This window comes from Chrysemys picta, chromosome 2, assembly GCF_011386835.1.
Source record: "Chrysemys picta bellii isolate R12L10 chromosome 2, ASM1138683v2, whole genome shotgun sequence".
Lineage (NCBI taxonomy): Eukaryota > Metazoa > Chordata > Testudines > Emydidae > Chrysemys > Chrysemys picta.
Window position 1 is genome coordinate 50,280,103 of NC_088792.1, and position 12,289 is coordinate 50,292,391.

Consider the following 12,289-nt stretch of genomic DNA (forward strand, 5'->3'; position numbering starts at 1 on the left):
CAGCTTCAAATCTCATTAAAATGTCTTTTTCCTGGAAGGATATTGCTTATTTCTAAGCCACACCTTAAATGAATTAGCGTGGAGTGTTTTCCTAGATACTGAACTTGTCTTGCAATGGGACAGATGCACTTCGCTATTATCTCCACTACTCACATTTTTTAAAAAGATTCTAAAAAGTAAAGTTAAACTGAGACCTTGTACTAATCAAGATTCACTACTATGCTGCTTTTAATGGGCCAATGATGCAATTCAATAATAAGTAGAGGAAATCAGTATTTGTCTCATAGGCAACGCCAGCATTCAGTGGGATAAAGAAAAGGAAACAAACGGCAAATACGATATTTGTGCCACCTTCCAAATCAACTTCTTAAATCCTGGCCTCATGGGCTTCTTAAACAATTTAAATTTAATTTCTAATCAACATCTTTAGGGTTTGTAGCTTGTCTCCAAGTTATGATGAAGCAAGATTATGTTAGGCAGAAAAATGAGCACTGCTAAATGTTTCAGTACTCTAATTCACTCACTAAATTATTCAAAAATTTCTGGTTCTAATGAGAAATGCTTATGGAGGTTACAATATTTTAGCCATAAAATTTAAGTTACAATTCCAGGTCGGTCACATTTCCTTTACACTACAGCCCTCTGTGGGGAGGCAGGGGAGGAGATGCTATAATTCAGCAACAACATTCCCTCTGGCTGAAGGTAGCCATGTCAGTTCTCACTTCAGCCTGGCTGTGACTAGAATTTCATTTATTATAACAAACGTTGAAGCAAGCAGTTTGGGAAGGCTTTAGGTAGGAAGAGTGCAAGAAAACAAAGTTTGTCAGCTTGAGGCAGGCAGCAACTCAGGAGTTTGCCTGCACGGAGCTCAGATGATGAACTGGACATAAAAATTCTTGTACCCCTGTTGATCACCACCGAGGACATGAACATGCTCATTTTTTGTATCCATTGCAGTAACACAATGAACCTGTGGACCATATGGACCATGACACCCCCCCCACACACACACATGCACGCACACGTCCAATTTGTGAGTAGCTGCCCAGCAAACCCATCCTGATCTGAGGATGGGGATTCTGTGTGATCAAAGGTTTTTCCTCTGCACAATTTAGAAATGTCTACACAGCAAAGAAAAACCCACGGCTGGCCTATGCCAGCTAGTTAGGTCCTCAGTCCGAGGCCAGAACTCTACACAGCAATGAAACAGCCCTGCAGCCTGAGCCCCATGAGATCAAGTCAGCTGACATGGGCCAGCAGCAGATTTTTCTTTGCTGTATAGACATACCCTAAATGGTCTGAGCAGATTCTCAAGACTTGGAGAAAACTATTCACACCCCTTCACGCTCACTGCAAGGGTTTTAACCCCGTTTTTATGGCTATGATTAATTTGAGATAGTCAGAGAAGGGTCTTCTTTCACAATTAAATGGAAAGAGCAATTGTCCTCTGCCACTCTCAGCCACCCAAAATGTCAGCAAAGTGAAGAGGTGGTGGAAAAGTATATTCAGGGAATGGCTACACAATAAAATTAAAGCTTTGTTACAAAAAACAGCAAAGGAAAGCCAGAATTGGTATATAAACACCATCACATAGAGCACACTTGTTTAACATCAGTACATTTCATAACAATGTAAAATTCTAAGTGTTTAATTTAAAATAAAAAGGTACGCAATCTAGCCATCTCAAAGCTTGAAAGTTAAGACATTTCACAGCATGACTAATTATACTTCAAAAGTCTGCTCAGTAGCCACTAGCATTAGTCTGGGAGAAGTGATGGGATATCAAAAAAATAAAATAAAATAATAAAAACAAAATGGTACCACTCAACACCAACTGTAAATAAACTTAATTTGCAAATAAATTTTGCTTTTTAATCAAGCTGAGAAGGGTTTCATATCTTTCATCCTAAGACTGCTTAGTTAAGCAAAATATGGGTGAAAAGCAGCTATATAAGAAAAACTAACTTAATTGCTTCTCAATGCAAAATACTTTCCCACTGAACCCTCCCTAGATTCAAGTTTCTGTAATCCCTACACATAACTTAAAAAACAAGTTTATCCCTTGATGATAGGAGCCTGAATTTCACAAGCTACAATAACTGTTTATGCAAAATGAATCTGCATGGTCGCAGGCACCAGAGTTTAAATGAAAGGATTTCCCACCTAGAATTTCACCTCAGCTTTTCCATACAGCTCATTAAAAACATAATTCATTTTCCAGTTATGTGGAGATTTATGTTCAGGTATGACTGATATTTCCAATTGACTTGCATTCATTAGCTGCAACACAATCCTTTCCACTGTAGCAGATTGTGAGGTCCCATTTACAGGTATTATTATCTCATCAACTAGCCTGCCAGAACTGACCGAAACCCTAGCTCATGTTTAAATGTGTTTGACAGACCTATACATTAGCCAACACAAAATCTGATCGATCAACTGATTTTAAACTCTGGGGTTGGGTTTGAGATTGTTGTTCTGAAGCAGATCATAGTATTTAAGCCTTGTCCAACTCATGAGGGACTGCATCTCACAGAGGAAGCTCTTTGTTTAGAGCAGTGAAACTCAGACTGAGGCTCGTGAGCCGCAAGTGGCTCTTTAATGTATCTCCTGTGGCTTTGCAGCACATTATATTAAAACACTGCGTGATTTAATTATTAACCAATGTATATTATTAACCAATCAGGATGCTTTTACTTTGTTATTAACCAACTGTAGAATACTTGGTCAATCATTCTGCTGTAAGACTTATAAATAAAATAGTAAATGAAATAATGAATTCATACTACTGTGGCTTTTTCTGATCGTGAATTGGCTCCTGAACCACTGAGGTCTGAGCATCATTTGTTTACAGCAAGAACAGATCTCAATTCCTCTTGCATATAAAATAAAGCTGTTGATTAAATGTTCATCTAGCTTTCTTGTGTCAGAAATGAGGATTAATTAAACTGCACTAGCAGAATATGAATATGGAAAAAGTGTGTTCTCCACAGGAATGGGAGTGGGGGGGATGACAAGAAATATGAACTACTTTTAATATTAGATTATTTCACTAAAAACCAGTAAGCAGTGCTTTATTTACAAAACAGTAGCTGCAGTACATTAAGGAACCCATCTGGTCCAAGTTAAGGGTAATATAAAAAGCATTTACACATCAAGAATGCCAAGAGGTAACTTGGCATCCGCTGTGGTATCCTGCTGCCTAAGGTCCAAGGTCTAGACGTTAGACCAAGGAGACTGACTCACATACAGAGAGAAGGTCAGGAGGAAAAGCTGAGTATCAAAGGTTAGGAAATTCAAAGCAAAATTTCTACACATGTGAAGAGTAACTCAAATTTGTGCCAAGAATAGTTTCTGCCAGAGCTTCAGCATTTACAATGTAAGGCCACAATGGTGTAAGGCAAAGGATGGTAATGACATCATATCCATATGAACTGGGTAACGAGATATACCAATTTACTAAAATTGCTGCAGTGTCACGATTATGTTGAAATTGAGCAGACTGTTTCAGTAAAATCCCAGGACTTCTGGTCACCTGGAGCCTCCAAAAAATATGACGGCAACTTAAGCAGCTACCTCATCTTCACCCCGGATGCCACTCAGCTGTCCAGTGCACAGCCAAAGGGAAATCTTTGCCCTCCTGCACATCTGAACTTCTGCTGCAGTCGTGAAGAGCAAGATCATTGGGCTGGCCGTAACCTCGGTGGAAGGAGAAGGGGAAAGGACAAAACGCATCTTTATAGGCCAGCAAGGTGCTAAACTGGAGGTGGAAAGAAAGGAACATGAGCAGACAACAGGGAAAGAAAAACAGAGAAAAATATCCAGGAGGAGGATAGAATATTCATATGAGAAGAGCAATCAATATAGGACATGAGGCTGAGGTCCACAGGGATTTTTTTTAAAGGGATGGAGCTCAACCGGGTAAATAAAAATAAACCATAACACAGGAATAGGGCGAGAGAAAATGGCAGATTTGGAGATGTGGTCTGGAGTTTAAAGTGTGGGCACCTTCTCTATACTGTGCATAAGATAAAATACAATTAAGTATTAAACACCCATTAAAAGTTTGTTTTTTGGACTGCAGGTGAGAGACAGGAATGGTCTTGACTAAAGAGCATCAGTAATAAGCCAAGCACTGGAAACACATGGGGTTATAATTTACTATGAAAAAACAGTTACCTACCTTTTCATAACTGTTGTTCTTTGAGATGTGTTGCTCATGTCCATTCCATTTTAGGTGTGTGCGTACCCACAAAAATCATAGTTGCTGGAGATTTCTGCCTTAGTGGTATCCGTAGGGTCAGCTGTGGCGCCCTCTGGAGTGGCGCACTCATGCGGCGGTATATCAGGAGCCGCTGGCTCTATACCCTCTCAGTTCCTTCTTGCCAGCAACTGCGACAGAAGAGTAGGAGGGCAGGTAATGGAATGGACATGAGCAACACATCCCGAAGAACAACAGTTACGAAAGATAGGTAACAGTTTCTTCTTCTTCAAGTGCTTGTCACTTCGATTCCATTTTAGGGGATTCACAAGTGGTATCTGTGGAGGTGGGCTAGGAGTTCACAACTTAGCAGCTTGCAGTACTGCCCTACTGAAGCCAGCATCGTCCCAGGCCTGCTGGGTAAGCACATAGTGGGACGTAAAGGTATGGATGTCCTGGATACGCACTTGGACAGACAGGCTGCCAAAGAGGCCTGCGCCCTTGCAGAGTGGGCAGTGACGATCACCAAGGAGGGCACTTTTGCTTGATCATAGCAGAAGCAAATGCAGGCAGTGATCCAAGAGGAAATCCTTTGAGCGGATACAGGGTGACCTTTCATCCTGTCAGCCACAGCGACGAACAATTGTGTCAACTTACGGAATGGCATGGTCCTGTCGATGCAGAAGGTCAGAGCCCTCCTGACATCCAGGGCATGTAGCCTGCGCTCCTCTTCTGGCTTCAGAAAGAAGACCGGTAAGTAAATGACCTGGCTCGAATGAAACTGAGAGACTATCTTGGGAAGGAAAGGCGGGTGTGGTCTTAGCTGGACCTTGTCCCTGTAGAACATAAGAATGGCCATACCGGGTCAGAGCAAAGGTCTATCTAGCCCAGTATCCTGTCTTCCAACAGTGGCCAATGCTAGGTGCCCCAGAGGGAATGAACAGAACAGGTAATCATCAAGTGATCCATCTCCTGTCGCCGATTCCCAGCTTCTGTCGAACAGAAGGCAGTTCCGAGGTGAGTGCCCGAATCTTGGATACCTGACTGGCCGATGTCACCGCCACCAGGAATGCACCTTCCAGGAGAGGACAAGCAGAGAACAGGAAATCAGAGGCTCGAAGGGGGATCGATGAGCCGCGACAGTACCAGATTCAAGTCCCACGGAGGGACAGGATTCCTGACGTGTGGGTAGAGGTGCTCCAGGCCCTTAAGGAATCTGACCGTGATATCCTGAGCAAAAACCAGCCTGCCCTTGATCGGCGGGTGGAAAGCTGAGATGGCCACTAGATGGACCTTGATAGACGAGAGAGACAAGCCCTGGAGCTTGAGATGCAGGAGGTAATCTAGAATGAGCTGCAACGAAGCCCACTTGGGACAGACATCCTTATCTGTAATACAGCAGCTGAAACGTTTCCTTTTGGCCAGTTAGGTCGCTCTGCTGGAGGATTTCCTACTTCCCAACATGACTCACTGAACCTCAGCCGAGCACTGTCGCTCCTGTACGTTTAGCCACACAGCAGCCAAGCCTTCAGATGTAGTGCTGCCAGATTCAGGTGCAGAAGACTGTCATGGTTCTGGGACAACAGGTCTGACCTGAGCGGCAGCTGGAACGGGGTTGCCACCAAGAGGTCCAGCAAAGTACTGAACCAGTGCGGGCGTGGCCAAGCTGGCACTATGAGGATGACCTTTGACTTGTCCAGTTTGATCTTCATGAGGACGCTGAGAAGCAATGGCACTGGAGGGAAGGCGGACAACAGAGCCCCTGACCACGGGAGCAGAAAGGTGTCTGACAAGGATCCTCTGTCCATCCTCCGAATCGAGCAGAAAATGCGACATTTTCTGTTCTGCCTGGACGCAAACAGATCCACTCTGGGAGTTCCCCACCTGTGAAAGATGGAACTGAGCACCTCCGGATGAAGGGACCATTAGTGCTGAGATGAGAATATTCTGCTGAGGCAATCTGCCAAAGTATTCTTGCTCCCTGGAAGGCAAGCAGCTATGAGATGGATGTTGTGCTGCAGACAAAAGTCCCAGAGCCAGAGGGCTTCCTGGCAGAGGGCAGACGACGTGGTTCTGCCCTGCCTGTTGATATAGAAGACTGTAGCCGTGTTGTGCGTCAGGACTGGAACCACCATACCTTGTATAAGAGGTAGAAAGGATTGGCAGGCTAGGCAAACTGCCCTGAGTTCCCTGACATTGATATGCAGGGAACAATCATAACTGGATCAAGTACTGAGATTGCCTAAGTGGGCTCCCCATCCCAGGTCCAAAGTGTTGGAGACAAGGGTCACTGACGAGGCCAGGGTCGCGAAGGGAACTCCTTCCAGCACTGACGTGGGATCCTGCCACCAGATGAGAGACAACAGTATGCTGTCGGGAATGCTGACCCACCCGGTCCATGCTGTGCTGGTTGGGGGCACAGACTGACGCCAGCCATGCCTGTAGGGGCCTGAGGCGGAGTCGTGCGTGCCGGACCATGTACGTGCATGCCGCCATGTGACCCAACAGTCTCAGGCACATGTGGGTGGTGGTGAGTGGGTGGGTTCCCCATGGCTTGGAACCAAGTCTCGGGGAAGAAAGCTCTGGCCTGAGAGTGGAGTTGAGAACTACCCCGATAAATTCTATGCATTGCACTGGAGTTAGGGTTGACTTTTTCTCGTTTATGATCAGCCCCGGGTCACGGCAGGTGGAACAGACCAGATCGAGATGCCTTCACACCTAATCTTATTAGCATCAAGGTAAGGGGTAAATTTGGACTCCCCAACATCGTAGTTAAGCGGCCACTGATGTTATACGCTTTGTGAACACTCTCGGGGCCGACAAGAGACCAAAGGGCATCGCCGTGAACTGAAAGTGGCGCTGGCCCAACATAAAATGGAGGAAGCGCCAGTGCCCCGGGAAGATGGAAATATGGAAGTATGCGTCCTTTAAATCGAGGGCAGCGTACCAATCTCCTGGATCCAGGGAGGGAATGATGGAGGCCAGGGAGACCATGGGAAACTTCAACTTCCTGAGAGACTTTTTGAGGCAACACAGGTATAGGATAGGTCTGAGGCACCCTTTTGACTTTGGAATTAGGAATTGTAGGAGTAGAATCCTCTTCCTTCCATGTTCCGAGGAACCTCTTCCACTGCCCCCAGGCACAGGTTTTCAACCTCCTGAACGAGGAGGTACTTGTGAGAAGGGTCCCTGAAGAGGGACTGGAAAGGGGTCTGGGAGGGTTGGTCAGCTATAAATTGCAGGGTATAGCCGAAAGAAACCATATCGAGCACTCAGCAGTCCTATGTGATAAGGGACCAGGCCGACCAGAAAGGGTGGAGGCAGTTAAGAAAGAAGCGGGATGGATCCGGAGCATTGGCCGGGCTGTCGTCCCCTCAAAACGGCTGCTTCTGGTCTTCCTGATTTCTGAGAGGGTCAGGCTGTACTGCCGGGCGGGAAGACGACGGATAGTGCCTCTTAGGCCCCTTCTCCTCATCCTTCCTCCTGTAGAGCCCGGGACCTGGACTGCGGCGGAGAAGGAGGGGGCCAAGGATGGAACTGCTTCCTGGACTGCTGAAGGGCTTGGGAGTCCTTAAGCCCCTGGAGCCTTGAGTCAGTTAGCTTGGAAAAGAGCCCTGTACCCTCAAAGGGGAGGTCCTGGATTGTGGCCTGAATCTCCGGGGCCTGCAATCACGAGCTGCGCCTCATGGCCACCGCTGATGCGACCACCCTGGCCACCGAGTCCGTAGCGTCCTAGGCCATCTGGAGGACTCCTTTGCTGCTGTGCCTTTACTCACTAACACAGTGAACTCTTGGGCACAATCCTGTGGGAGTGCCTCTGTGAACTTATTAAGGGAGTCCCACAGGTTGAAATTATAACGTCCCAGCAGGGCCTGGTGATTAGACACCCTGAACTGTAAGCTGGTTGTTGAGTAAACTTTCCTGCCAAACAAGTTCATTCTTTTGGCGTCTTTATTTTTCGGTGTCCCGCTAACCTGGCCCTATCTGTCCCTCTCATTTACTGTGGATACGATCAGTGATGAGGGGGATGAACGTACAAATACTCAAAGCCCTTTGCAGGGACGTAATATTTCTTTTCTGCCTTCTTGGAAGTCAGCAGAATAGAGGAGGGGGATTGCCACAACGATCTGGCTATCTTGAGGATCCCTGGAAGGATGGGCAATGCGACCCGTGCTGGGGTGGTGGCTGAGATGACACTGAAGAGGTTGATACCCTCCTCAGCGACCTCCTCAATCTGCAGGCCCAGGTTTTCAGCCACTCATTTAAGGATGGCCTGCTGCTCCTTAAAGTCATCTGCAGGGACTGCTAGGGTGGGATTGCCTGGCTACCGCCTCGTCCATGGACGACTATGATGATTGCACCGCCTGTGGGAGGGTGTTGTCCTCTTCCTTGTCAAGGGACGATTCCCTTGGTGTGGGGTGTGATGCGCTGCCTCAGCCTCCATCTTTTCGGGCAGCAGTGCTGCGGCCTGCTTGTCCGATGAGGCCAGGGAGTGCTGGGAGTATTGGATCGGCATCACCGGCACCCCCAACGGGTTCCAGTACTGTCACTGGGGGGGCCACTGTCCCTGATGCATCGGCACCATGGCCGGTGCCGCCCCAGTCTCCCATGTTGGTGGAGAGTCTCCTCTTCTCGGCGACAGGCTGAAGTCGTGGTTCAACCCTGACCACTCCCCCTCTGATGACCATGGAGAGGCCATTGAGGCCTGGGTCTGTTTGCTGATCCTGGCGGGCGATCGGTAGGGTGACAGTGAGTAGCGTCGCCTGCCCAGGGAATGGTACCGTCAACCATTATGGTATTTTTGTGGTGTAGACACGTGCTCCCTAGGAACCGTGAGCCTTTTCACACAGGCTATCGAAGTTTTTCAGTTCAAAAGGCACTTGATCACTATAGAACCAAAGTAGATTTGCACTGATAACCCAGAGGAGAGACTCCACACCCAATTACCAATCCGGGCACCTTCTTCTAGAATTTGAGTTTTTCTTCACACCTCCAAATAAGCAGCTAAACTAAGCAGGATTATCAGATAGAGAACCAGGATGTTATAGTCTACCAAAGTCAGCATACATGTCTAGCCTAGGTATTTAGCAATAATAGTCATTATTAAAAGCAAGAGAATATGATTGCATTTATGATCTCCTACATCCTCTTCAGGCAAAGAGTTAATTAGGCTCTGTTTCACAAAGTCAATTTGAAACATTTGTCTCAATAGCATTATCTTAATTATTCCTCATCAAAATGATACCACCTCCTACTGTGAAATAACTTCCCTGCATAAACAGAAAAATAAAAAATACAACCTTGCGGTCTTGAAGTAGGCTCCTATTTTAAAACTATTGTGTAAAATCTTTACTGGCACTCAGTATGTTCAAAATGGATTCAAACAAGGCACCCATGCATCTCATTTTACTTAAGGCAAGCATTATCATTTTTTCAAAATCATTAACTTATTTTTCATTTGTATGATATTTTGCTTTGTGTAGCAATATACCCAAAACCATACACATGAAATGATTCCCTCTAGAGGAAATAGCTTTTATTTATTCTCTATGAAGCACAGGAAAAAATAAATAGAAAATTCTATCTGTTGCACTATTTGCTTATTAAATGGTATCAAACAAACTGTGTGTGTAAGAAGTCTGCAGCAGAAGGAATACCATGACTGTATTTTATCACTAAAATCACACAAATTTGGTAATCATAGAATTTTGATAATCAAATGAAGCATTCCTTAATATCAGTTTTGGCAAATGAGTTCAAAATGCACAATATTTGGTACAAACATCTATTATTATTTAATATATTGGATTCTCCTAGTGAAAGATCTACCGTTTTTAAATGTCTTGAGGTCGGGGTATTCCCCCCTCGTGTCTCAAAGATTAGTTTGAAACAGTGGGCCACGCCCATTAAAAAAATACTCATGCCACATTCAAGTGCCAAAAAAAGTAACAACTACCTAGATTCAGCCAGTTTACCACAAGCAGATTATATCTGCCAATGCATAACGTTCTAAAATCCAGCTTTCTGACAGTAAGAAGAGCCTAAATACACCATTGTTGGCTATGTTGCCAATATGGTGTTCGCTAAATTTACTCTTTGTGATTCTTGCACATTTCTTATTATTCATTGTGACAGATATGGCAATTACCTCCAATATCTTTGGGAGATCTCACTGTATTAAGTTTATGTATTATTGTGGGCCAGGGACAGTATGCATTTCCAGGGGGAGGGTGACTGATTAGGCCAATTCACTCAGCTTATAACACCTCCAGAGAAATACCACCACCTGGAGGCTTGCATATACTAGTTCAAACTGGATTCTTCAGAGACTAACAGACAGACAAAGGACTTTTGGATAAATAGCTTGAATTCAAACTGATTCAGGGCCATCTTTCTGATCCATCAAACCAGCAGGACATTCTGTCCAACCGAGGAACATCAATCTAGGACTTTTGCCTACTGAACAGCCATAAGACTGATGGATGGTCTCTGGTAAGCATTTATCGTGTGTAGGAACTTTTTTTTTTAAATATGTTTTTTCTGGAATGCTTTCACTTTAAGAATAAATATGCTTGCCTATAAAGGGCCGTGCGGTATCTTATAATTCTTGGTAATTACGTTGTTATAAGCCTTTGAAGAGAAAGCAAAGCTCAGACACGGACCTGTTTAGGCAGTCTGGCATGCTGGCAGTCTCACTGTGTAAGCAGGGAATTATGCAGCCTGAAAAAAATCCCCATCAGAAGCGGGAGAGATGCGTGTCTCTACCCAAGTGAGGTGACAGCTGAGGAGCCAGGAGCCTAGAGTGGGTGTCCTCAAGGGACTACAGAGAGGGAATACAGATGCAGTTGCCCTGAACTGTGAAACTCATGACAAACTTTATTGCATTAAACCCACCAGTAAGAACTGGGTAAACTCCGCATATGTTAGGCGTCTTTTTCGATCTTTTCCAAAATGCAGCTGCACAAACTCTGAATTCCAGTTAAACGGAATGTGCTGATGAATTGTGGTCTGGCCAAAAACTTGTTTAACATCCTCTAGAAAAAGAGAAAAAAAAGAGATCTGATTAAAAAATAAGGAGTCGCACGTAGAAAAGTAGTACTGATTTTTTCTGTCTAATAGGAAAACATTTTTCACATAGGCGATTACCCTATAAAATGTATTAACAAGCTTGGATTTTATTAACTAAATCATAAGTCTAGAAAAAACTATCAAACTCACAAAGAAAACTCAGTTTTCAAGTACAACACCTCACAAAATAAGATCCCAAAGAATCCTTTTTCATTATTAAGTTACATACTGACCAAGTAGACACTTCATTGTTTCAAAGTGGTCTCTGACAAGGAAAGATTAAGATTAACTGAAATTCTATGTAGATGATGACAAAATTTAACCTGTTTTCAATGTAGTCTTAAAACTGTTAAGAACAACACATTTTTGGATCAGTCTACACTTCATAAAAGTAGTATTATTCAAAGTCTTCTACATTGAAAGAAACAGATACAAAAATACCAATATTTCAAGGTCCATTTTAATAGTCAGCTAGTCCTATACACCAGAAAATATATGTATAAAAACAAACCTTAACTTTTGAAATCTCTGGTTTCCTATAAAAAAAATGTTAATCTGATCACTAAGTCCTTGCTCAAGACTTGATCCTGCAAACTCAGACTACCAGATTCATTCCTTACCACTATGATTTCTAATAAACGGATTTCATATACAGTTGAAGGAATTTTTTAGACAGCGTAAGGTATCATTAATTGATTTAAGGGCATAGGAATGATGAATACCAATCGGAATATTACAATATAAGGGCAGTGGATTGCTGGAATCTAATTAAGTATATCTTCTAGCTAATGAGCACAAGAATAGGTATGAAAAGTTACACATCTTTTAGATGTAATGATGTGACAAACTCCTTGGACTTGATTGGGACTCTACGGGATCAAAAGTTTCCATCTTGAATTTATAGTCCTACAAGAATTTGTCATTACTTGAGGTCTAGAACTTGACAGATTACCCATGATCTTTGATACTAAAGTAGAGGAAACAGAATCCTCTACCTCATTCCTCCTGAGGAACCAAGTG

At 44.1% G+C, this 12,289-nt stretch overlaps 1 protein-coding gene across 2 annotated transcripts in view; it reads right to left on the reverse strand.

The window, feature by feature from the left end:
- The window catches only part of SLC25A13 (solute carrier family 25 member 13), a 128,680-nt gene that overhangs the window by 48,360 nt on the left and 68,031 nt on the right, over positions 1-12,289 (reverse strand). For both annotated transcript variants that reach the window (XM_005299861.5, XM_042856932.2), the window contains one exon: positions 11,096-11,235. In XM_005299861.5, coding sequence (XP_005299918.1) covers positions 11,096-11,235 — 140 coding nt within the window. The remainder of the gene's footprint in view (positions 1-11,095; positions 11,236-12,289) is intronic.